This window comes from Neoarius graeffei, chromosome 1 (genome assembly GCF_027579695.1).
Source record: "Neoarius graeffei isolate fNeoGra1 chromosome 1, fNeoGra1.pri, whole genome shotgun sequence".
In the NCBI taxonomy this organism is placed as follows: domain Eukaryota; kingdom Metazoa; phylum Chordata; class Actinopteri; order Siluriformes; family Ariidae; genus Neoarius; species Neoarius graeffei.
Genome location: NC_083569.1, coordinates 100,895,559 through 100,920,254, shown reverse-complemented (window position 1 = coordinate 100,920,254; position 24,696 = coordinate 100,895,559). Strand labels below are relative to the sequence as shown.

Here is a 24,696-nt window from a genome sequence, read left to right as displayed (position 1 = left end):
ATGTATCATTTAAAGAGAAAAATTAGGTGATTTTAAATTTCATGACAACAACACATCTCAAAAAAGTTGGGACAAGGCCATGTTTACCACTGTGAGACATCCCCTTTTCTCTTTACAACAGTCTGTAAACGTCTGGGGACTGAGGAGACAAGTTGCTCAAGTTTAGGGATAGGAATGTTAACCCATTCTTGTCTAATGTAGGATTCTAGTTGCTCAACTGTCTTAGGTCTTTTTTGTCGTATCTTCCGTTTTATGATGCGCCAAATGTTTTCTATGGGTGAAAGATCTGGACTGCAGGCTGGCCAGTTCAGTACCCGGACCCTTCTTCTACGCAGCCATGATGCTGTAATTGATGCAGTATGTGGTTTGGCATTGTCATGTTGGAAAATGCAAGGTCTTCCCTGAAAGAGACGTCGTCTGGATGGGAGCATATGTTGCTCTAGAACCTGGATATACCTTTCAGCATTGATGGTGTCTTTCCAGATGTGTAAGCTGCCCATGCCACACGCACTAATGCAACCCCATACCATCAGAGATGCAGGCTTCTGAACTGAGCGCTGATAACAACTTGGGTCGTCCTTCCCCTCTTTAGTCCGAATGACACGGCGTCCCTGATTTCCATAAAGAACTTCAAATTTTGATTTGTCTGACCACAGAACAGTTTTCCACTTTGCCACAGTCCATTTTAAATGAGCCTTGGCCCAGAGAAGACGTCTGCGCTTCTGGATCATGTTTAGATACGGCTTCTTCTTTGAACTATAGAGTTTTAGCTGGCAACGGCGGATGGCACGGTGAATTGTGTTCACAGATAATGTTCTCTGGAAATATTCCTGAGCCCATTTTGTGATTTCCAATACAGAAGCACGCCTGTATGTGATGCAGTGCCGTCTAAGGGCCCGAAGATCACGGGTACCCAGTATGGTTTTCCGGCCTTGACCCTTATGCACAGAGATTCTTCCAGATTCTCTGAATCTTTTGATGATATTATGCACTGTAGATGATGATATGTTCAAACTCTTTGCAATTTTACACTGTCGAACTCCTTTCTGATATTGCTCCACTGTTTGTCGGTGCAGAATTAGGGGGATTGGTGATCCTCTTCCCATCTTTACTTCTGAGAGCCGCTGCCACTCCAAGATGCTCTTTTTATACCCAGTCATGTTAATGACCTATTGCCAACTGACCTAATGAGTTGCAATTTGGTCCTCCAGCTGTTCCTTTTTTGTACCTTTAACTTTTCCAGCCTCTTATTGCCCCTGTCCCAACCTTTTTGAGATGTGTTGCTGTGTTGTTCAAATGAGCCAATATTTGGCATGAAATTTCAAAATGTCTCACTTTCGACATTTGATATGTTGTCTATGTTCTATTGTGAATACAATATCAGTTTTTGAGATTTGTAAATTATTGCATTCCGTTTTTATTTACAATTTGTACTTTGTCCCAACTTTTTTGGAATCGGGGCTGTAATTCTACATCAAGTTTACACACATGGGTCAGAAATGACCCGCATGCATTTACTACACCGTTTGGTGGGAACTGTGAATTGTGCTTGTGTCAGACATTTCACAGCTCAGCACAGCGCCCTTTGCCCATCTAATACATGCAAGTAATGTTTTTCAATTGTTCTAACATTACCTTAGAAAAAAAATGGATGATGTTTAGGTTCCCTTGAGAGTGAGTCGAACTTGTCAGAAAGTTACAAGTAATTACTATTAGCTACCGAGCTGTTGACATATTCTACTTTAGTTAGCTAATTTTATTGTAGTTGGCTTAGCTAACTACATAGTTAATAAATAAATAACTGGCCCCATTCACTGCTAAAGTAATTACTTGAAACAAATTATTATTATAGTATTAAGACATTTAATTTTAAATCACACTTGGATGACCCATGCGTAGTAATATAAAAAGTATTTTTGTTCATAAAGTAGGAAAGAAAAAAATTAAATTAATGATTTGTGGTAATTAAAAACAAGATATTTAAAGAATACTTGGAATATTCAATCATAAAATAAATTGATTTCAAAAGATAGAGCAAAGAAAAACTCAGTCAGCATGAAATAACCTGGAAAATGAATGCGGGTCATTTTTGACCCATGTTGTGCATTAGAAGGGGTTTTGCATCAAAGAGTTAATGTTGACTGTCAACGTAACAAATAATATGTAATAAAATATTTTGCTGCCTGTCACATCCACGTGCATTTACGCCCGTGCGCTTTGAATTCTCACTCGCGCTCTGAGCAGCACGCACCTCAAACACTGATGACATGCACCCGTCCCGGATTAGAGCAGTGGATGTTATTTAACACGTATACGGCCCATTCTGTCATCACGGGCACGGTTCAAGCGTCGACTCAACTGTCCGCCATCGTCAACTCTGTTATCGGCGACAACAGAGTTGACCTTCTCCCCAACATTTTGTGTCTTAACTCCACATGCTAACCTCAAACTAGGTCTGACACGGCATGCATAAAAACAGAATATTGTGGAGTTTAATCTTTTTTTTTTTTTTAATGAGTGAGAGATTCACTCCAATATCACAGTAACAGATTCGACGAATCTGCTGTTTTCTACTGTTACAGTGAATCTACTTTTTCCGTTTCCGGTTGAGAGTACGCCGTGCGTGTTCTGGCTGCCGCTTCTCACCAGAGCTTTTTTATTTTATTTTTATTTTTCTTTCTTTTTCTATTTTCATTTTATTTATTTATTTTTTCTGTGTGTTTGTGTAGTTTGATGTTTGTTTGAGTGTTTTGTCCGCCGGTTGTGGTGTAGCTCCGGACCCAGTTTTGGGCGTCGGTTCCCTCCAGGCCTTGGTTCGCTGTGGGTGATGCCTGTGCTCCCAGCTGTGGACTGCAGTGAACTCGTTGCTCATTTTACATCGTGGTTGTCCAGCGCTCTGTGCTTTAATGCTTGGCGTGATGTTCTGAGCGATGTTGCTCGGTGGTGTCACGGCGGCTGTGCAGGCGATTTGGACATACCAGCGCTTTGCATGGCGGAGCTTCTCTGCTTGCTTTGTGGATCCATGGCGTGGTGTTCGAGCGATGTTGCTGACGGCGTCACGGCGGCGGTGCTGGAGATGTGGGACTCGTTTTCGTGCGCCTTTTGGTGGGACTGTGGCTGCTACACCACTGGAATTACATCCTGACCCCTACTTGGTGGACTTTTTTATTATTTTTTAATTTATTTATTTTATTTTATTTTTTTGTTATTTTTTATTTATTTACTTTTTTTCCTTGTCTATAATTGTAAAGCGTCCTTGGGTTTCTTAAAAGGCGCTATATAAATTTAACTTATTATTATTATTATTATTATTATTATTATTATTATTACTGTTGGTGTAAAATCCTCGACACTTTGTTCAAATTAATGAAAGAAGAAACAGAACATGCCTCGCCGCCTTTCTGAAGTTTCCCGCCAGAGGAAGTGACGTTTTTCGTCTCTCGGCGCAGGTGTTTGTGGATTTCATGCGGTTTTATGACAGAGTTAACAGAGTTGACAAGAACATTGGGACGGATTAAAATTTTTTTTTTTCATGACTGAAATTTCACATAATACAGAAAATAGATTTTTCTATGCACTTGATTTTATAACAGTTAATAGAATAAGCACCAAAAAACAGATTGTTAGACTGAATCACTTCCTGTTTATTCGAGTTGAATGGATGAATCAGGAGTCGAAGACAGCCAGTAATGTGGGGGGAAGGATGGGAGTCATTTAGTTAATGTTTTATGGATAAATTGGGTCTAAAATGGACACCAAGCATTGCTATTGGAGAAAGTTTGTCATAATTGGCATTATTGTTCAAAACTGATTCCATAAAGATTTATTTTGTGGAAAATAACGAAAGGTTTATCTCAGAGACGCGAAATGTACCCGAATTCTAGAATGACTCATATGCATATATCAAACAAATGTATTCTTTACAAAAGTCGTTTTTTTTTTCCCTTTTCTATAGTGACATCCTCTGTTTGCATTGCAAGGTATTAAAAATGCAAGTTTCGGCCTGCTCTGAACAATTATGAGTGTAATTCTATACAGTGTAGTAGCACCACTGAGTTAATTACAAGTCATTATAAAATTACGGTAGCAGCGAGAAGAATATGGACAATCGTGTAATAATTACCTGCATGTAATAACAAGTAAATGAGAAGTGTTCAAAGAATAGAATGATGATTATCGTGCAACAAGCACAGTTCAGGCAAAACACAGCACATTTTGGTTCTTGGTTTGACTGAAAAAGTCTGTAACTTTCCTTTGTTGAAATCTCGTGCGGGCCTGGAGTCGGACGAAATGAAGCACGTTTCGTAGATGCGTGACGTTCGGCGCGGAAGTATCGCTGCATTCAAACCATCTTAACGCATTTCAGGTAATTCTTCTTCCCAGTCTGAGACGATTGAGTTCTCAAATGCGGCTGCATAAAGTTAAATTTAAATTAGTGATCCATATTATAATGGCGCTCCACTGTACTGAATATTTTACATGGCACACGTTTCCATCAGTATGCAATGGATTTAAAGGTTTAAGTGACAGAGTCACAGGAAATTCAGTGCGTCACTAGTTAGATGTTGTGTCTTAGTGCAGGACATGTCTTTCCTTGCAGAGCTTAAAATGTAAAATTATTATCAACTATGAACAATGTCACAAACATTAGGCCCATTAAGTAAGGAGTAAACCACATCAGGGCATGCTGTTATGGGAAAATAATCAGCGATTAAAAAAAAAAAAAATCAGGTGGGATTTAGCATGAAATGGAGTTAACGGGAATTATTCTATCCACATTCACTGGATATGAGCAATCATGTGCTCTGATTGGCTACTCTACTACTAGGATATCAGCTCATATACCGTGAGTAGAGAAAAACAAAATGGCGGAGCGTGTTGCTGAACCAACCGAGGACGAAATAAAAACTACTCGAAAACAAAACCGCAAATTATACAACAAAAAATCTGCAAAATATGGAATAAAAGTATTTGATGGTAAGAACGTATCTTTTTTTATTTTTCACAAATTGCTCCTGTCATTTCGCCGGTTTGTTTACATTCTAAGCAGAAATGATTTTGTCGGACGTTTTGTATAAATTTTTTATTTATCGACTTTGCAAAAAATTTAAATAAAAATGCTCCATTTCTCAAAATCCAGTGAATGCGGATAGAATAAAACAGTTATTCCACTCAATCTGGTCGTACATGGATTATAGCCAACTTGCTATCAGCTCATGTATGTCTCGATTTCGTGGAATAACTCTGAAATATTTATTACATTCCTTCTTCTTCTTTCGTCTGCTCCTGTTAGCGGTCGCTACAGCGAATCATCCGCTTGCATCTCATCCTCCAGTATGGAAATCCGATTTATGATCCGCGTATTTGATGTGGCATAGGTTTTACAACAGATGCCCTTCCTGACACAACCCTCCCCAATCTATCCGGGTTTGGGACCGACTCGAAGAATGCACTGACTTGTGCAACCCCAGTGGCTGCGTTAATTATTATATTCATTATTTACTTGTTATTTATTATAAAACACAGATAAAATAAATTGATTATTATCCAATAATAGCTGCACGTTCTGGAGTGTTTTATTCCTCAGATTTTTACACAAGTCCTAAAAGTAGATAAAGAGAACCCAGTTAAACAAATGAGACAAAAATATTATACTTGGTCATTTATTTATTGAGGAAAATGATCCAATATTACATATCTGTGAGTGGCAAAAGTATGTGAACCTTTGCTTTCAGTATCTGGTGTGACCCCCTTGTGCAGCAATAACTGCAACTAAACGTTTGCGGTAACTGTTGATCAGTCCTGCACACCGGCTTGGAGGAATTTTAGCCCGTTCCTCCGTACAGAACAGCTTCAACTCTGGGATGTTGGTGGGTTTCCTCACATGAACTGCTCGCTTCAGGTCCTTCCAGAACATTTCGATTGGATTAAGGTCAGGACTTTGACTTGGCCATTCCAAAACATTAACTTTATTCTTCTTTAACCATTCTTTGGTAGAACAACTTGTGTGCTTAGGGTCGTTGTCATGCTGCATGACCCACCTTCTCATGAGATTCAGTTCATGGACAGATGTCCTGACATTTTCCATTAGAATTCGCTGGTATAATTCAGAATTCATTGTTCCATCAATGATGGCAAGCCGTCCTGGCCCAGATGCAGCAAAACAGGCCCAAACCATGATACTACCACCACCATGTTTCACAGATGGGATAAGGTTCTTATGCTGGAATGCAGTGTTTTCCTTTCTCCAAACGCTTCTCATTTAAACCAAAAAGTTCTATTTTGGTCTCATCCGTCCACAAAACATTTTTCCAATAGCCTTCTGGCTTGTCTGCGTGATCTTTAGCAAACTGCAGACGAGCAGCAATGTTCTTTTTGGAGAGCAGCGTCTTTCTCCTTGCAACCCTGCCATACACACCATTGTTGTTCAGTGTTCTCCTGATGGTGGACTCATGAACATGAACATTAGCCAATGTGAGAGAAGCCTTCAGTTGCTTAGAAGTTACCCTGTGGTCCTTTGTAACCTCGCCGACTATTACACGCCTTGCTCTTGGAGTGATCTTTGTTGGTCGACCACTCCTGGGGAGGGTAACAATGGTCTTGAATTTCCTCCATTTGTACACAATCTGTCTGACTGTGAATTGGTGGAGTCCAAACTCTTTAGAGATGGTTTTGTAACCTTTTCCAGCCTGATGAGCATCAGCAACACTTTTTCTGAGATCCTCAGAAATCTCTTTTGTTTGTGCCATGATACACTTCCACAAACATGTGTTGTGAAGATCAGACTTTGATAGATCCCTGTTCTTTAAATAAAACAGGGTGCCCACTCACACCTGATTGTCATCCCATTGATTGAAAACGCCTGACTCTAATTTCACCTTCAAATTAACTGCTACTCCTAGAGGTTCACATACTTTTGCCACTCACAGATATGTAATATTGGATCATTTTTCTCAATAAATAAATGACCAAGTATAATATTTTTGTCTCGTTTGTTTAACTGGGTTCTCTTTATCTACTTTTAAGACTTGTGTGAAAATCTGATGATGTTTTAGGTCATATTTATGCAGAAATATAGAAAATTCTAAAGGGTTCACAAACTTTCAAGCACCACTGTATGTTATAGATGCTTTAACTACTAATTCCCTCAGCAACCTGTCTCTTAAAGGTAGCATGACTAAATAAATAAAATAGAAACAGCTTGTCATGTTGTCATGAAATGAAGACTTTCCCCCATAATGGAAAAGTTACAGCTTTATGTCTGACTGTTACAAAACCTGACACTGGAGACTCCTTCCATTAAAGTTAAATAAATATCTCCTTACACAAATCCTCCTCATATCAACAGGTACATATGATTTTAATCATTTTAAAACATGTTTATATGGGGTGTCCTTCACACAAGTCCATATGAATGAGTGAGTTGTTATGATAAAATGTTATGTTAACATATTATGATGTTAACATATTAGAACGATTGGGTTTCATATCCATCCATCCATCCATCCATTATCTATACAGTGTGGGAAATAAGGCCGGACTGGTGGACATTTACTGGTAATTTTCGCATTTGTCCGTCTGTATTTCAAAAGCATCAAACAGGATGGTCCATGAAAAACTGTAAAGATATCAAGGGTCTAATCTACTTCTAATTTTCTTCCAAATGTTACACTGGGTGAATACATTATGTCGTAACACGGCCTGTGATTGGCCAATCGTGGACGCTCTCGATGAAGAACAGGTCGCCTCTCATCACCGAGTAGGACTGCATTCTGACATGACACCATGTGACGCTGTTATCAGCTGGATAGGTTTACCACTAACGTTAAAATAAAATAGACTACTACAGGTTTTGGACCCTGACAAAGTGTTTTTTCCGTCATATTTTAAAAGTCATTTTGTTAGAGTTACTTGGAATCTCAGATTCAAAATTTTAACTGTTATGTAAGAATGTTTGTGTGTGAAATTATGAAATTTCTTATAGAGTTATGATAAACATAGTATAAAAACAGTCATTGTAGACATACGGTAATGTTTCATGAATGTTATTATAGTACCTATATATGAGGACCAGTAAGTTGTAACCAACTGGAACATCCTTGGGCCCCCTATACATTTAGACATGGAACTGAAATGTGTGTACTGGACTACTGTTTTCTTGGGTAGAACTTTAAGCATGTTTTTTTCTTGAATCTTCTGACATTTTCTTGTAAATTATATTCAATTTGTCATGTAATTAGCAACTAATGTCTCGTGTAATTTGGCCTTTGAAGACCACAAAAATGTACCTGGAAATAGCTGAGAAGCCATCTCCAGGCATCTAAAGCCCTTCAGCTTAGGGCCCCGGACCCCCGGCCACATTGCTCCTTTGGCCCGTCATTCAGACGGGCTGGAACTTGGACGGACAGACAAGACAACATTTCAGAATTGTCTATCCTGTGACAGTCTGCTGAAAATTCCTTATTTCCCACACTGTATATGTCGCATATCCATCAGGGTTGCCTGGGAAACGGGTTTGATATAAAAACTGTACTTTTTACAGCTACAACAGCTTTTGGAGCTTCTTTATCCCTTAGCCAGCAAGGGTCACGGGGCACCATTTTAACAGTCTAGGATATTTTAAACTTGGCAGAGCCCATCCCTTTCCAAGCTTGATCAATGAACAAGTTAGAGTAGCCAGTTAGCCTGGCTGTATGTGTTTGGACTGTGGGATAAACCAGAGCACCTGGAGGATGCCCACGCAGACACAGGGAAAACATGCAAACTCCACACAGAAAGGCCCCCGTCGGCCACTGGGCTCGAACCCAGAACCTCCTTTCTGTGAGACGACAGTGCTAACCACTACACCACCGTGCTGCCCCTGTTGGAGCTGCTGGAATAGAAAATTAATCAACACCTTATAATCAATCAGATTGGAGAATTCAACAGCCGTTGCTCAGATGCCATCAGAGGCCATCAGGCTCCTGTAGGACATCCTATTAAACTCCCCAAACGCACCTATCATCCAACAGTCATTAATCACCTGTTAAACTTCTGGGACCCTCTGTATTGTGATGTCCGTCTGTTGTCGATGCTAAGGCAAGTCAGATTAGTTCTATGTTGAAAGTTCTGTGACTTTTATTTTTATACCCCTACTATGAAGGAGGGGGGTATATTGGTTTATTTACCTCTGTCCATCCGTATCTCCTCCTGTCCATATCGCCGTCTGTCTGAAGCACCCTTTTTCTCAGCAACCACAAATTATAGCCACTTGGTACTTGGTAACAAGCTTCAGCTTGGGGTTCTATACCGTGTATACCGTTTTCAGGTCTGTCGCACATCGACTTCCTGTTTACCGACTGAATGTATTTACGAAACATATAGCGTGGATTTACAAAATTTTCGTAACACTTTTCTCAGCAACTACAAATCACAACTGCTTGATATTTGGTACCGAGCTTCAGCTTGGGGCTTTATACCGTGTTTACCATTTTCAGGTCTGTCGCACATCAACTTCCTGTTTACCGACTGAATGTATTTACAAAACATATAGCATGGATTTTGACGCTATTTCAAGAAGCAAAATGCTATTTCAAAATGACTTTCCAGGATGATATTTGAAATCCCTGAGGAGAGACACTGCTCTTTACTTACTTGTTTCAGGGTTAATTATTTGTTGAAGTCAACATTCTTAATAAGTGTCCTATTCCTTCGATTGCTTGCATTCTGATATAAGCGAGAGCGGGGGGGATACGTAAGTGAGCAGTAGCTCACAGTTGATCTTGTTCTTTCTGTTTTTAACTCTATGGCAGAAAAGTTCTCAACAGTTTCACAAGAAAAGAAAAACTTAAAGATAGCCTCGAGCTCATTTTCGGCCTCTCCCAGGTGGCTAAGAAGCAAAACATCCACCTCTCACCGTGTCCTATAAACCCAGCCGGCCGATCCATTGCCCAACCGTATCGATAAGCGCCAGAGAAATAGGAGCCGCCAAAACTAACGATCTCTTAATAAATCAAGAGCAGCTTCCCAGGCATGCATTCTCTCTCTCTCTCTCTCTCTCTCTCTATCTCTCTCTTACACATCCCTCAGCCAAGTCCTAACACACTTCAGATAAATTGTGCCCATTACAGTGAACCACTGATAAGTTTTCCAGCATTCTGCAGTTGTTTTTTTCTCCATCCAAACCTCCATCCACGACCCCCAAATGCCAAACACATCGGCATGCTGGAATAAAATGATGTAATGGAACAAAAGGAAGGCATTGACTGAGGAAGATTGGAGGAGAAGGAAAGAAACAGGAAAGCACAACAGGAGTGTTAAAGAGAGTAGTGGAGTTGATGTGGAGATGGGGAGACGTGAACTGGAGTGTAGCTCACCAATATCAGATTAAAAAAAATCTGAGAAGGGGATGAGGAAGGAACAGGAAATGGACTTTGGAGAGCTCGTATCACAAAAGGAGACACTCAACCCAGTCATAATTTCTGAGTCATAGCAGTGATGGAGAGTATGGCAAGGGAGAATAGGGTATGGGAGAACATTGCGAGGAAGAACATGAGATTATGATGAGGGAGAGCAGGGTGAGGGAGAACATGGTGAAGAAGAACATGGAGAGGGAGAACATGGTGCAGTAAAAAGCATTGAGGGAGAATGCAACAAGGGAGAATGCAGTGAGAGAAAACATCCATCCATTATCTCTAGCCGCTGATCCTGTTCTACAGGGTCGCAGACAAGCTGGAGCCTATCCCAGCTGACTATGGGCTGAGAGAAAACAGTGAGGAGAAAATGTGATGATGGAGAACACAGTGAGGAACTACATGGTGATAGAGAATGCAGTGAGGTAGTACATGGTGATGGAGAACACAGTGAGGGAGAACACAGTGCTGGAGAGCGCAGTGAGGAAGTACAAGGCGATGGAGAGTGCAGTGAGGGAGAATACAGTATGAGAGAATACATTGGGGAGAATGTATAGAGGAAGTATATGATGATGGGGAACACAGTGAGGAAGAACTTGGTGATGGAGAATACAGAGAGGGAGAACTTGGTGATGGAGAACACAGTGAGCAAGAACATGGTGATGGAAAATACAGTGAGGGAGAGCATGGTGATGGAGAATACAGTGTGGGAGAACATGATGATGGAGAATACAGTGAGGGAGAACATGGTGATGGAGAATACAGTGAGGGAGAACATGGTGATGGAGAATACAGTGAGCGAGAACATGGTGATGAAGAACACAGTGAGAGAGAACATGGTGATGGAGAACGTAGTAATGGAGAACACAGTATGAGAGAATACCCTGGTGGAGAATGTATGGAGGAAGTATATGATGATGGGGAACACAGTGAGGGAGAACATGGTGATGAAGAACACAGTGAGGGAGAACATGGTGATGGAGAATACAGTGAGGGAGAACATGGTGATGGAGAACACAGTGAGCAAGAACATGGTGATGGAAAATACAGTGAGGGAGAGCATGGTGATGGAGAATACAGTGTGGGAGAACATGATGATGGAGAATACAGTGAGGGAGAACATGGTGATGGAGAATACAGTGAGGGAGAACATGGTGATGGAGAATACAGTGAGCGAGAACATGGTGATGAAGAACACAGTGAGAGAGAACATGGTGATGGAGAACGTAGTAATGGAGAACACAGTATGAGAGAATACACTGGTGGAGAATGTATGGAGGAAGTATATGATGATGGGGAACACAGTGAGGGAGAACATGGTGATGAAGAACACAGTGAGGGAGAACATGGTGATGGAGAATACAGTGAGGGAGAACATGGTGATGGAGAACACAGTGAGGGAGAGCATGGAGATGGAGAATACAGTGAGGCAGAACATGGTGATGGAGAACACAGTGAGGGAGAACATGGTGATGGAGAACACAGTGAGGGAGAACATGGTGATGGAGAATACAGTGAGGGAGAATATGATGATGGAGAATACAGTGAGGGAGAACATGGTGATGGAGAATACAGTGAGCGAGAACATGGTGATGAAGAACACAGTGAGAGAGAACATGGTGATGGAGAACGTAGTAATGGAGAACACAGTATGAGAGAATACACTGGTGGAGAATGTATGGAGGAAGTATATGATGATGGGGAACACAGTGAGGGAGAACATGGTGGTGGAGAATACAGTGAGGGAGAACATGGTGATGGAGAATACAGTGAGGGAGAACATGGTGATGGAGAACACAGTGAGGGAGAGCATGGAGATGGAGAATACAGTGAGGCAGAACCTGGTGATGGAGAACACAGTGAGGGAGAACATGATGGAGAATACAGTGAGCGAGAACATGGTGATGAAGAACACAGTGAGCAAGAACATGGTGATGAAGAACACAGTGAGAGAGAACATGGTGATGGAGAACGTAGTAATGGAGAACACAGTATGAGAGAATACACTGGTGGAGAATGCATGGAGGAAGTATATGATGATGGGGAACACAGTGAGGGAGAACATGGTGATGGAGAATACAGTGAGGGAGAACATGGTGATGGAGAATACAGTGAGGGAGAACATGGTGATGGAGAACACAGTGAGGGAGAACATGGTGATGGAGAATACAGTGAGGGAGAACATGGTGATGGAGAATGCAGTGAGCGAGAACATGGTGATGAAGAACACAGTGAGAGAGAACATGGTGATGGAGAACGTAGTAATGGAGAACAGTATGAGAGAATACACTGGTGGAGAATGTATGGAGGAAGTATATGATGATGGGGAACACAGTGAGGGAGAACATGGTGATGAAGAACACAGTGAGGGAGAACATGGTGATGAAGAACACAGTGAGGGAGAACATGGTGATGGAGAATACAGTGAGGGAGAACATGGTGATGGAGAACACAGTGAGGGAGAACATGGAGATGGAGAATACAGTGAGGCAGAACATGGTGATGGAGAACACAGTGAGGGAGAACATGGTGATGGAGAATACAGTGAGGGAGAACATGGTGATGGAGAATACAGTGAGGGAGAACATGATGATGGAGAATACAGTGAGGGAGAACATGGTGATGGAGAATACAGTGAGCGAGAACATGGTGATGAAGAACACAGTGAGAGAGAACATGGTGATGGAGAACGTAGTAATGGAGAACACAGTATGAGAGAATACACTGGTGGAGAATGTATGGAGGAAGTATATGATGATGGGGAACACAGTGAGGGAGAACATGGTGATGGAGAATACAGTAAGGGAGAACACGGTATGAGAAAACACAGTGATGGAGAACATAGTGACTTTTTTGTAGTCATTATATCCTGCTAGAATTCAGTCACTGACCTTGTGTGATTATTTTGAAAAGTCCACAATGACACAGATTTCATTAATTTTTTTTTTTGGAAAGCCTTTCTGTAACAAGCTCACATTTCTCACACACACACGACCAAGTCTTTGGAACAAACCCATAAGTCCATATGAAACTGTGTGTCTTTTAATATAACATGTAAATACGAGATTATTGTTTAATATGAAGTGATGAGTTGCCGTTGGAAACTGCACTGTGAGTTACCAGAGCTTGTGTAGATTCGAATGCATATGCAAGGACCACGCAGCTTTCATTGTGTTAGCGTTCTCGCCGCGGTATTGATTTGTTTCTGTCTCTAGGCCGTGCCGTGTCTCTGTAGATAGTAATTTAGAGTGGGTGTAATAATGCGCTCTTCTGAATTGAATCCGCCATGTTTACACACTTGCCGTATATTCATTATGAGAACAGCTGACGGAATGGGCGCAACACACACTCCGGTATTTAGATTTTTAATACAGATAATAATTGAGATGCTCGGAGCGAGACCGGCGCTGTCGTTCGATCTCGCCAAAACACACTGGGTAGCCTTCGACGCAGAGGCAGGCTTTGTCTTTTCCCTTTTGTCTTTCTTCCTCTGTTTTCTTTTTTTTCTCCTTCTCTCCAGCCTGCATGGCTGCCACTGAAGTCGTTTAACACTGTCCTTGAGAATGCCTGAAGAGTGAGAGAGAGAGAGAGAGAGAGAGAGTCACATGTTTAAAGGAAGAGGTAGACCACTGCTCCCCCATGAGGCTTTATTTTCCCCTTTAATAGCTGTTGCGAGCCCTACATTATATCCAAGGAGCCGCATCCCTTTGGGGTCTCGGCATGCACTTGAGTATGCGCGCGCACACACACACACACATACGCACACAGCAACAAATGCCTGTACACAATAATGCAGGCAGACACTCACACACCTACACACACTCTTTTTCTCTCTCTTTGTCCCTCCCCTTTCGATCTCTCTTTTTCTTTCTTTCTCTCTCTCACACACACACACACACACACATTCCTTCCCTCTCCCCCTCACATGCCACAAACACCTCGGCGCACACTCGCTCAGTCACTTTGCGGCGCCGCGTGTCAATATCCTGCCATTTGAAGCCCCAGGCCGCTGAGGCTGGGGAGCTGCCGACAAGCGGGGCTGATGGGTAATGGACCGCATTCATTAAGGAAGCTGCAGCTCTGCTCCTTCCTTCTTCCACCAAGGGAGGAGGTGAAGGAGGAGGAGGAGGTTTGGAGGGTTGGGGGGGTGTCTCAGGAGAAACCCTCTTCCTCCCTCCCTCGTTTTCTCACTGCCTCTGTCGGTAAATGGCTGCCTCAGTCACTCGGAGTGGGATGAAAGTGAGAGTTTGAACGCAGCCACGTTCACACACTGACTTTTTTCCCCCTTGCCCCTGCCCCCGGTGTCAAAACTTTTTATTACCCTGCCTGTCCTCGCATCATCGAGTCCTGCATACATGCTTTTTTTTAACATCAGCAAGGGAAAATGGACGTGTAGGTGGATTTAGGGATGAAGGTGAATAAACCTGGATTGCTCGTGACAACCCAAAGCTGAAGCGACCATAAAGGTGAAAGCCACATTAGGCTTTACGTACTTAATCGAATTCCAGAATCCACGTATGTCCAGTTAAATGACATCAAATTTCAAGTTTTTTTTTTTTCTCAATAGACACGGCAATAATTTCTAACTTTGATTAGAGTAGATTAGATTAGATAGAACTTTATTGATCCCTTTGGGAGGGTTCCCTCAGGGAAATTAAAATTCCAGCAGCATCATTACAGATAAACAGAGAAAAGAAATAGAGAAAACTTCTAGATACATTAAATTAAATTAAGTATTTACATATACAAAATTAAAAAAAAGAATGAGATATGGGACTAGCGCTGTCGCCTCACAGCAAGAAGGTCCGGGTTCGAGCCCCGTGGCCGGCGAGGGCCTTTCTGTGTGGAGTTTGCATGTTCTCCCCGTGTCCACGTGGGTTTCCTCCGGGTGCTCCGGTTTCCCCCACAGTCCAAAGACATGCAGGTTAGGTTAACTGGTGACTCTAAATTGAGCGTAGGTGTGAATGTGAGTGTGAATGGTTGTCTGTGTCTATGTGTCAGCCCTGTGATGACCTGGCGACTTGTCCAGGGTGTACCCCGCCTTTCGCCCGTAGTCAGCTGGGATAGGCTCCAGCTTGCCTGCGACCCTGTAGAACAGGATAAAGCGGCTACACATAATGAGATGAGATATGGGAAAAGAAGAAAGAAAAAGAAAAAAAAAGTATTTGTATTTATAGATATGTGAACAATTAATTTGTCTTATACATTCATTAAAAAAAACGAAGACTTACATAAACTATTTCATGTTAAACAAATGATATCATATGAACTTCAGAGATAAAAATCATCTTGTCAACTCAGAGTCCACAAGTTGTGGCTCAATGTTGATGTTTCTCAGTATAAACCAATACAAACCATGAGCATTCAGTTAGCAGTCAGTGCTCATCTCATCTCATCTCATTATCTGTAGCCGCTTTATCCTGTTCTACAGGGTCGCAGGCAAGCTGGAGCCTATCCCAGCTGACTACGGGCGAAAGGCGGGGTACACCCTGGACAAGTCGCCAGGTCATCACAGGGCTGACACATAGACACAGACAACCATTCACACTCACATTCACACCTACGCTCAATTTAGAGTCACCAGTTAACCTAACCTGCATGTCTTTGGACTGTGGGGGAAACCGGAGCACCCGGAGGAAACCCACGCGGACACGGGGAGAACATGCAAACTCCACACAGAAAGGCCCTCGCCGGCCCCGGGGCTCGAACCCGGACCTTCTTGCTGTGAGGCGACAGCGCTAACCACTACACCACCGTGCCGCCCGCAGTCAGTGCTATAAGGTATAATTTAAGCTATACAAGTCAGTAATGAGTCATTTTTCCAACAAAATCTGAGGTAAATGTTAATATCCTGTATTGTTTTGTTTTGTTTCCATATTGTTAAATTGTCTGTATAAAAGACATAGCAGATCTATGCTAGCTAGCTAATATGTAGCTTCTCTTCATGGTACATGTTGCATGGCAACAGTGTTCTGACTAATTTAACTACTTATGCCTCGGTCACAACCGGCCGTACGTGCTCCTACGGGCGGTCTACGTGCAAAAAATGCAAGAAACGCACGGAGGGCGCGCATGTGACGTGCTGATTTTTGAGCCGTAGACTAGCCGCAGACCGGCCGCAGAGGTTCTTTGTCATGTCAAACAAACTCTACGGGCGCTTACGTTTTTTTCAGGTTGCAAGACAAATTTCCGGCCAACGTGCATCTTTCTTCACGAACAAGAAAAAACGCAGCAATTTGGGAAACGCCAAAAATCGCACGGCCAAAAAATCGTACGTCCGGTTGTGACCTAGGCTTTAATTAAATAGTGAGCATATTGTGTACTTTTACTGTAATTTCTCGAGTATATAGTATTTTCTTAGCAATTTACCAACAAATCTGAAGGAAATGTTGATCTTGTACATTCCTTTGTCTCATTTCCACTGTCACTCTGCCCTTAACAACAGCAACAACAACAGAACAATTATAGCCGCAAGCAGTGATGAAGGGCCTGAGTACCTCTGGTACACCAAATCTGGCATGAATCCAACAAACTGCCTAGGAGGAAAATGTCAAAATGTAACACGTGTCAAAATGCACAAAACCAAAAATAACTCCCTTCCTGTTGAGTATGGCTAATACAATGTACATTACAATTTTGTGCGTCTTGGGGCACCTGACACACCTACCAAATTTGACACAAATAGGTTAAACTATATACCGGGCAAAAGTCTCAATGACATGTGGGGGCGCTATGGAGTCCCCCGGACACAGCTGGGGCCAAGCATCTATTGCTGAGTGGCGGTGGCCAGGACTGATGTGTGTACCAAATTTCATGAGTTTTCACTCATGGGAACCACCTCAGAAATGGCCAAGTCTTGAAGAAAAAAATAATAATAATAATGGCGGCACGGTGGTGTAGTGGTTAGCGCTGTCGCCTCACAGCAAGAAGGTCCGGGTTCGAGCCCAGCGGCCGGCGAGGGCCTTTCTGTGTGGAGTTTGCATGTTCTCCCCGTGTCCGCGTGGGTTTCCTCCGGGTGCTCCGGTTTCCCCCACAGTCCAAAGACATGCAGGTTAGGTTAACTGGTGACTCTAAATTGACCGTAGGTGTGAATGTGAGTGTGAATGGTTGTCTGTGTCTATGTGTCAGCCCTGTGATGACCTGGCGACTTGTCCAGGGTGTACCCCGCCTTTCGCCCGTAGTCAGCTGGGATAGGCTCCAGCTTGCCTGCGACCCTGTAGAACAGGATAAAGTGGCTAGAGATAATGAGATGAGATGAGATAATAAGAGGAATCCTTAAGAAAACAATAGGGCCTTGCATCTTGGTGCAGCGCCCTCTGGTGGGGCCCTAACAACAACAACACATTTAATTTATATAGTGCCTTTCACCAACCCAAGGTCACTTTACAAACTTAATTTATTTAAATTAATTTAAAGTAAACTTAAATTGTTTGTATGAAAGACGTCATGGCTCTGTGGTAGCTAGCTAAATTGTAGGTTCCCTCCAAAGCGTTCGGTATTTCACTGTTGCCTAGCAACAGTGCTCTCACAAGTTTAAAGATGCTGACTGCAAAGTCATTTGAATTTTTAAAAATGTTTTCATTGTGCATAGCATTTTCCTATGTCTCACAAGAACAGTATCATGCATACGAGGTGTGATCATTTTATTCTGCTGAGGGTTGCTTTTCTTCGTTTTGGGACCGCTTCCCTCCCTCTTTTGGTAAACAGTACGGCCCTACGGAAACAGACGAATGCAAGGAGCTTGAACTAATTAGCATAACTGTGGAACTGTGTCACACCAAGATGGCGACGTGTGGAAAACATCGTAACTCTGCATCGCCCTCAGAGAGTTTTGAATCGCAGGGATGTAATTTGTGCTTGACATTCACGAATAGATCCGTGAAACAAAAGACGAATATATCTTTTCTCTGTTATTGCTTTTGTGTTCTTGTTTCCTTCTCTGTAAGATCAAAACATTCCGTGTATAAATCCATACTTGCTACTGTGGAGTCAAACCCATGCATTCTAAAACTAAGATAGCTAAGCGCTAGCTAGAATGATTTAGTTGTCTGTCTGGAAAAATGACATGTCCTCTAACCTTGGTCTATCTTGCAGTTGCACTCACTTTAGCGAGCAGAGGCCGCCATATTTGCCCATGCTAACTTGTTTTGGTTAAAAGTAGATCAAACACGCCCCACGGTGGTCATGTGATATTGTTGCTCACTTGCTTTGGTGATCTCCGGACTCATAAAATTTGGGAGACTTTTTATCTCGGCAAAACATTTACACATAGGATACACGGTGTGTGCAGCAGCGAAACATCTCGAAACTTCAACAGCAATAGAAATAGACCATTTTGCCCAGAATTCAACTTTGCAGTCAGAACCTTTAACCACTTGAGTAGTGAACATATTATGCGCTTTTAGTGACGTTAACCTTAGCAGCACATCTGAGGGAAACGTTAACCTGCTACATTGCTTTGTGTCTTGTTTCTATTTTCCGTCTGCGTTTAAAATGTTTGTATAAAAGAAATAATAGCGCTATGCCAGCTAGCTAAATTGTAGCTTCTGTTCTCTGCAGCCACATTTGCATCCAGTTGCATAACAACAGCATTCTTAGAGGTTTAACCATTTAAGTAGTGAGTATGTTATGTATCAGGTTTGCCCACATCGCTTTTTTAAGCTCTACCATAGAGTGTTTGGCATTCACAATCTCACCTTGCATATGAAGATCATGGTCTTCCCAGCTGTTATGATATCTACCCTTCTGTACACTTGTGAAACATGGATTCTGTACCAGCAACACTTGAAGAAGTTTGAACAATTCCAGCAAAGAACACTGAGAAGCATCCTGAAAGTCAAGTAAGAGGATTGGGTTAGCAACAATGAGGTGTTACGAAGAACCAGATTTGCTAGCATTGAAGCAACCATTGCCAAGCACCAGCTGCGATAGATGGGACATGTCTGCTGTACGTAGGACACCCGACTTCCCAAGATCATCCTTTTCAGTGGATTGGAACATGGAACAAGGCTTAGAGGAACAGCAAAATGTCGCTACCATGACCAACTGAAGAAGACCCTGGCCCTCTGTGGCATTACCACAAGACCTGGGAACATTCAGCTTCAGACTGCCTGACCTGGAAAAAGATCATCAGCAATGGAAGAAGACTGAAAACAGAACAACAAGAAGAGACGGCAATGAAGGAAGGAATGTCTTCAGGATCCACAGCCTGCACAGATTCCTTGCCCGCATTGTCCTTGACTCTTCCGCTCTTATCTGGGTCTGAAGCATCGCCGTCACTGCTTACTGTATACCACTCCAGGAGCATTGGCCAATTAAGGAGGATTTGGATATGCGAACTTGCGCTACTGCCAATGACGACATGCTGTGTGTCTTTTAGTGTAATCTTAGACTTGTGAAAGGAGGAATGACATCACGTCCTCCAGGCTGAAGAGGAGAGGGACCATCCGGCTTGTTATCAGTGCACAGTTCAAAATCCAGCATCTGTGATGGTATGAGGGTGCATTAGTGCACATGACATGGGGAGCTTGTACATCTGGGAAGGCATCATTAATGCTGAACGATATATACTGGTACACGTTTCAGAGCATCCGGACAAAATCTTTTTCAGAGAAGGCCTTCCTTCTTTCAGCAAGACAATGCCAAACCGCTTTCTGCGCATATTAAAACTGCATCGCTCCATAGTAAGAGTCCAGGTGCTAAACTGGCCTGCCTGCAGTCCAGACCTGTCTCCCATTTAAAACATTTGGCGCATTATGAAGCGCAAAATACGACAAAGGAAACCCCGAACTATTGAGCAACTGAAATTGCTGAAATCAGGCAAGAATGGGACAACATTTATCTTTCAAAACTACAGCAATTGATCTCCTCAGTTCCCAAACGTTTACAGAGTGTTGTTAAAAGTAGACCTGATGCAACACAGTGGTAAACATGCCCCTGTCTCAACTTTTTTGAAACGTGTTGCTGACATCAAATTAAAAATGAGCATATATATATATTTTTTTTTAAAAACCAAAAAAATGTATCAGTTTCAACACTTGAAATGTTGTCTTTGGTACTATTTTCAATGAAATATAGGATTTCCAGGATTTGCAAATCATCGCATTGTTTTTATTTGCAGTTTAGACAGCGTCCCAACTTTTTGGAATTGGGGTTGTAACTATTTGAACAGCAACCGTAGTCCACCTTCGTGAAAATACTTTGACATATATTTGCACCGCTGTTTAGTCTTCAGTGTTGTTGTTGTTGTTTTTGTATTTTATTTGTGACTAATAAGGCAACCTTGTGACAGGTGTACTTAATCCGTGCCAGTTTGAGGCAACCAAGGTCACGTTTTAGAGCGAGCACAGCAAGTGGGGCATGTAGTTTGCATTAAAGGGATTAGCAGTCACTTCAAAAGATGACCTGGATTCGGCCCACCAGGGACACCAGTTCCACTGCACTCCCCCCAGTCCACACTTCTCTTGCATGACTCCCTTGCCACTGCCCACCGCTCCTCTGTGTGCATGTGCTTTTGTTAGTGCACACAGGTGTATATGTGTTCTTTTTTTTTTTGCTGTTTGTGTGTCTTTGTGTGTACACTTATTCAGTATCGGTGTGTTATCTCTGAAGATCGTTTCCTTGCGTTTTACCGCTTTTGATTTTCCCCCAACCATTTGATTTCATGCCTCGATAATTTCGACTAGATCCAAGGGTAAACAAAACACTTGTAATTTGCATGCAGTTATCTCTGCTGATAAATCTGAAGGGTTTTTGCTGTTTGTTTGTTTGTGTTATTTTTCACATCAAATTGAAATTTTGCTTTGGTTGTGCATATTAATAGTTACTGTATCTGATACAAAGGAGAAAGCTGGGAGGGGAGAAAAATCAATGAGAAATGAACAGTAAGAGCCAAATCATTTAGAGGTAACAAATGACTGAGCCTTTATTGTTCAATTCGTATCGATTTTTCATTTTCAGAGTTCACAGTTTTTCAGAGCATTTCGACTCAGCATTATAGTCACTGCTTGGATTAAATATATATATATATAGTGTATACATTCAAAACAGTGTTTATCAACGCCACTGGTTCACCGAAAGCATGTAAGGATTCGACTCGGATTGGACGTATTAATTAACAGTGATCTTAAAGTGGCATTGTCTGAAAATAAAACCAAGAAATTATGATGTTATTCACCTCATTCTGCTCGTATGAGAAAGACAAGCTCCTGGCTGGTTGTCATGGCCACAGCCATCGATCCCTGGGCGCTTGCGTTTGGATTGAGACGTCGTGGTTTGAGGGGGTTTGACAGCTCTAGCACGTCACCTGCGATGTCTCTGTGCTTTCTACCATACCTGCTGGCGCGCAGGGCCGAGCTCTATCGATCCCCATGCAAATTCATCTCCATTCTCTCCTAATTGGATTTGGATAATGGAAACGCCAAACATGTCCATCAGACACATTTTCTCATTCGCCATTGTTCCTTCGAATTAATGAATCCGGCTGGATGGCGTGCATGCATTTCCTGATTGTTTTATAGACGGCGGATGTGTCATTTGACAGGAAAATAACACGGCATGAATGAATTATGAAGCGTAAAGCCTTTTGGAGGAGAAACATACATAATCCAATATGTTATATAGATATGAGTTTTTTTACTGGGAAATACGCCACTCGTATTTTTCATCCGAGCTCCATCCGGGACATGGAGAACCAAAACCGTGACATAAATCTCTGTGTGTCAGTCGTGAGGAAATCGATGAATTGTTTTGATAAATTTGGGGACTTTTTGGTTGTGAATATGTCGATAAAATAAAAAGAAAATCACACGTTGGCTTGAAGATATGAAGTTTATCTTCTTGTGTAAAACGCATTTTTCATACAAAATACGTCGTGGATCTGAGTGACAGATTTAAATAATATTGGCTGGCATTGAGTGGTCTATCAGATACATTCCATTCAGCTAGCATGATCTTGAACGAGTCGAACACGAGTAGCTGAATGGAATATATCTGATACACCATGAAAAAATCCAGCCAATATTATTATTATTTTACATTCACATTCCTTTCAGGTGTTCGACGCGTCTTTGTCTTTCAAAATTATCTCAAAATCTTCCGTATTTAACGAAGCGAACTTGACGGCCATGTTTGTTTACACATTTTTACAGCGAGGAAGTTTTACATCTCCGATGTGTGACGTCATGTTGTCTTGACAACCATGCAATATCGTAAACCATATTCAACGCTCATTCTCCATTGGGTAGAGTGACGTACTACACGTAGGATAAGCGATATGCTAGCAATATTGCATGCTATCAAACCAAATTAATGAAACCTACTAGAAGGGAATAGAACACGTTTTTATTCCATGGAGAAAGTGTCCTGTATGTATAATAATTCCTGATCTTTCACTCCGATGATGTCACTCCCAGTGTTTTCCCGCTGACTGGACGCGCATTTTTTTTTTTTTTTTGGTAGACGTGTCCATATAATATAAAGAACATTACATGGTGGCATGAAGACATGAAGTTTATCTTCTTGTGTTGATAAATATACCGTACATTCACCACTCGAAGATGAACTTCATATCTTCACGCGACTGTGTAATATCCTCTATATATGAGACTGATGTGACATACTGTACAGACTTGTGCCAACATGCTATGATTAAAAAAAGTAATATCCAGTTAATTTCAGACAGAGTCAAGGGAAACAATGATTAAAAGTTAAATAAGTTATGATGTCCATGGACATCACTTTACATTGACTGATATCTAATGTTTTTTTTTTTCTGTTTTGCAGAATCACACTCTGAGCCAACACAGCAACAGCTAACAAGGAAGATCAGCTCAACATAAAGAGTCTCGTCAACAAATCTGGACTCCAGTCTACCCATCATTGTGCTCTTTGTCAATTTTGCACTGAAATTTTCATTTCAGTTAACAAAAGAAAAAAAAATATCAATCGAGAGCCAGACGCAGGACATGTCCTTGTGAAATTCGATGTTGACGTGTTGTTAATCCGACACGTTTGTAAATACTGTTCTTTCTGTCTTGCTGTTCATCAGCTCTTATGCGTTCTTGCAGTTGCCATTGTAAATACTGTTTGTTGAGGGGGAAAAAAAAAGTATTACATTTTGTTTAAACCGTTACAAATGGACGAATCATCAGCCAGAGACCTTTGACGTCAGGTGGACAATTTTTAATGGCTGAGACACGTTCGGTTGTCTGTGATGCACCCTCTCGAGCCGTGGGATGAAATGCCTGATCACCAGCATGGCCTGAGCAAAACTTTTTACAAAATCTACACACCTCAGCTGAAATATGTGGAGTACATTGTGTATCAGAAATGTTCTGAAAGCAAACAGAAAAAAACAATAGACGGGATACTTGATATATGCAAAAAACAGTTTTGTGTTCAAAGAAATATTGAAGGACTCTTTGGGTTGGCAGGAATTCACTGATGGGACCCATTCCTCATTCTCCCTCCGTCCGGATGAGAAACTGCTCTCCACACGTGTACATTTCTGTTATTAATGTTTACCCCTCACCGAAGGCTGGATATGACTGAAATTGTCCTTTCTTTTTTTCCTTTTTGTCAGACATGCAATGGGGAATAAATGTATCCTCTGTTTCGGGTCTGTTCTGGCTGCTATCATTTGATTATATGGTGAGGTTCTGGTCAGGAAAAAAAAAAAAAGACGAAAAACAAAAATGTATTTCTACCCTTTGTCCATGAGTAAGCCGAGCCGAGTCATTTCTGTCGCTATGCTATTGTTCTATTCATGCTGTGAGACATGGTAATCTGTACAGTATTCTCATGGATCTCTGGTATATGCCAGTTTGGAATTAGTCGAACCTGAAATGCACTTTTGTAACACTCCATACTTTCATGGATGTTCATGTTCGAAAGGCGCTTGACAAGTGACTGTCAATTCAGCCACAAGACTTTGGGAAATCAAACTTTTAACAAGGGTGACAACTTCTGGTGTTAAGGGGTGGGGAAAATGTTATATACAAATATTAACTGGGGTCTGAATTTGCTAGACCTCTTTTTTGTGTTCTCATGTGATGAAAACATTAAAAAAAACATTAAAATTGTATGACGATAACTGTCATAGTGTGAATTTCTGTGTCTATGTGCGATAAAGAAAGGCAAAGTGTCAAAACATAATTACTTTCCTTCAAGTAATTACTGCATTTTCTCATCTATTACACTTTTTTCATACTTCCAGAATTAGGTCATGTCCAGATGTTTCAATAATCTGTGAGAAAAAATAAATAAATTGCACAATCCAATTCAGTGCAATTCTATTCAATTCAAT

At 41.6% G+C, this 24,696-nt stretch overlaps 1 protein-coding gene across 7 annotated transcripts in view; it reads left to right on the top strand.

Annotated features, from left to right (window-relative positions):
* LOC132877656 (zinc finger protein 521) overlaps positions 1–24,483 on the top strand; it is a 329,268-nt gene extending 304,785 nt beyond the window's left edge. For all 7 annotated transcript variants that reach the window (XM_060913658.1, XM_060913651.1, XM_060913643.1 and 4 more), the window contains one exon: positions 23,175–24,483. In XM_060913658.1, coding sequence (XP_060769641.1) covers positions 23,175–23,207 — 33 coding nt within the window. In that variant the 3' untranslated portion in view covers positions 23,208–24,483. The remainder of the gene's footprint in view (positions 1–23,174) is intronic.
* The last annotated feature ends 213 nt before the right edge of the window (positions 24,484–24,696 follow it).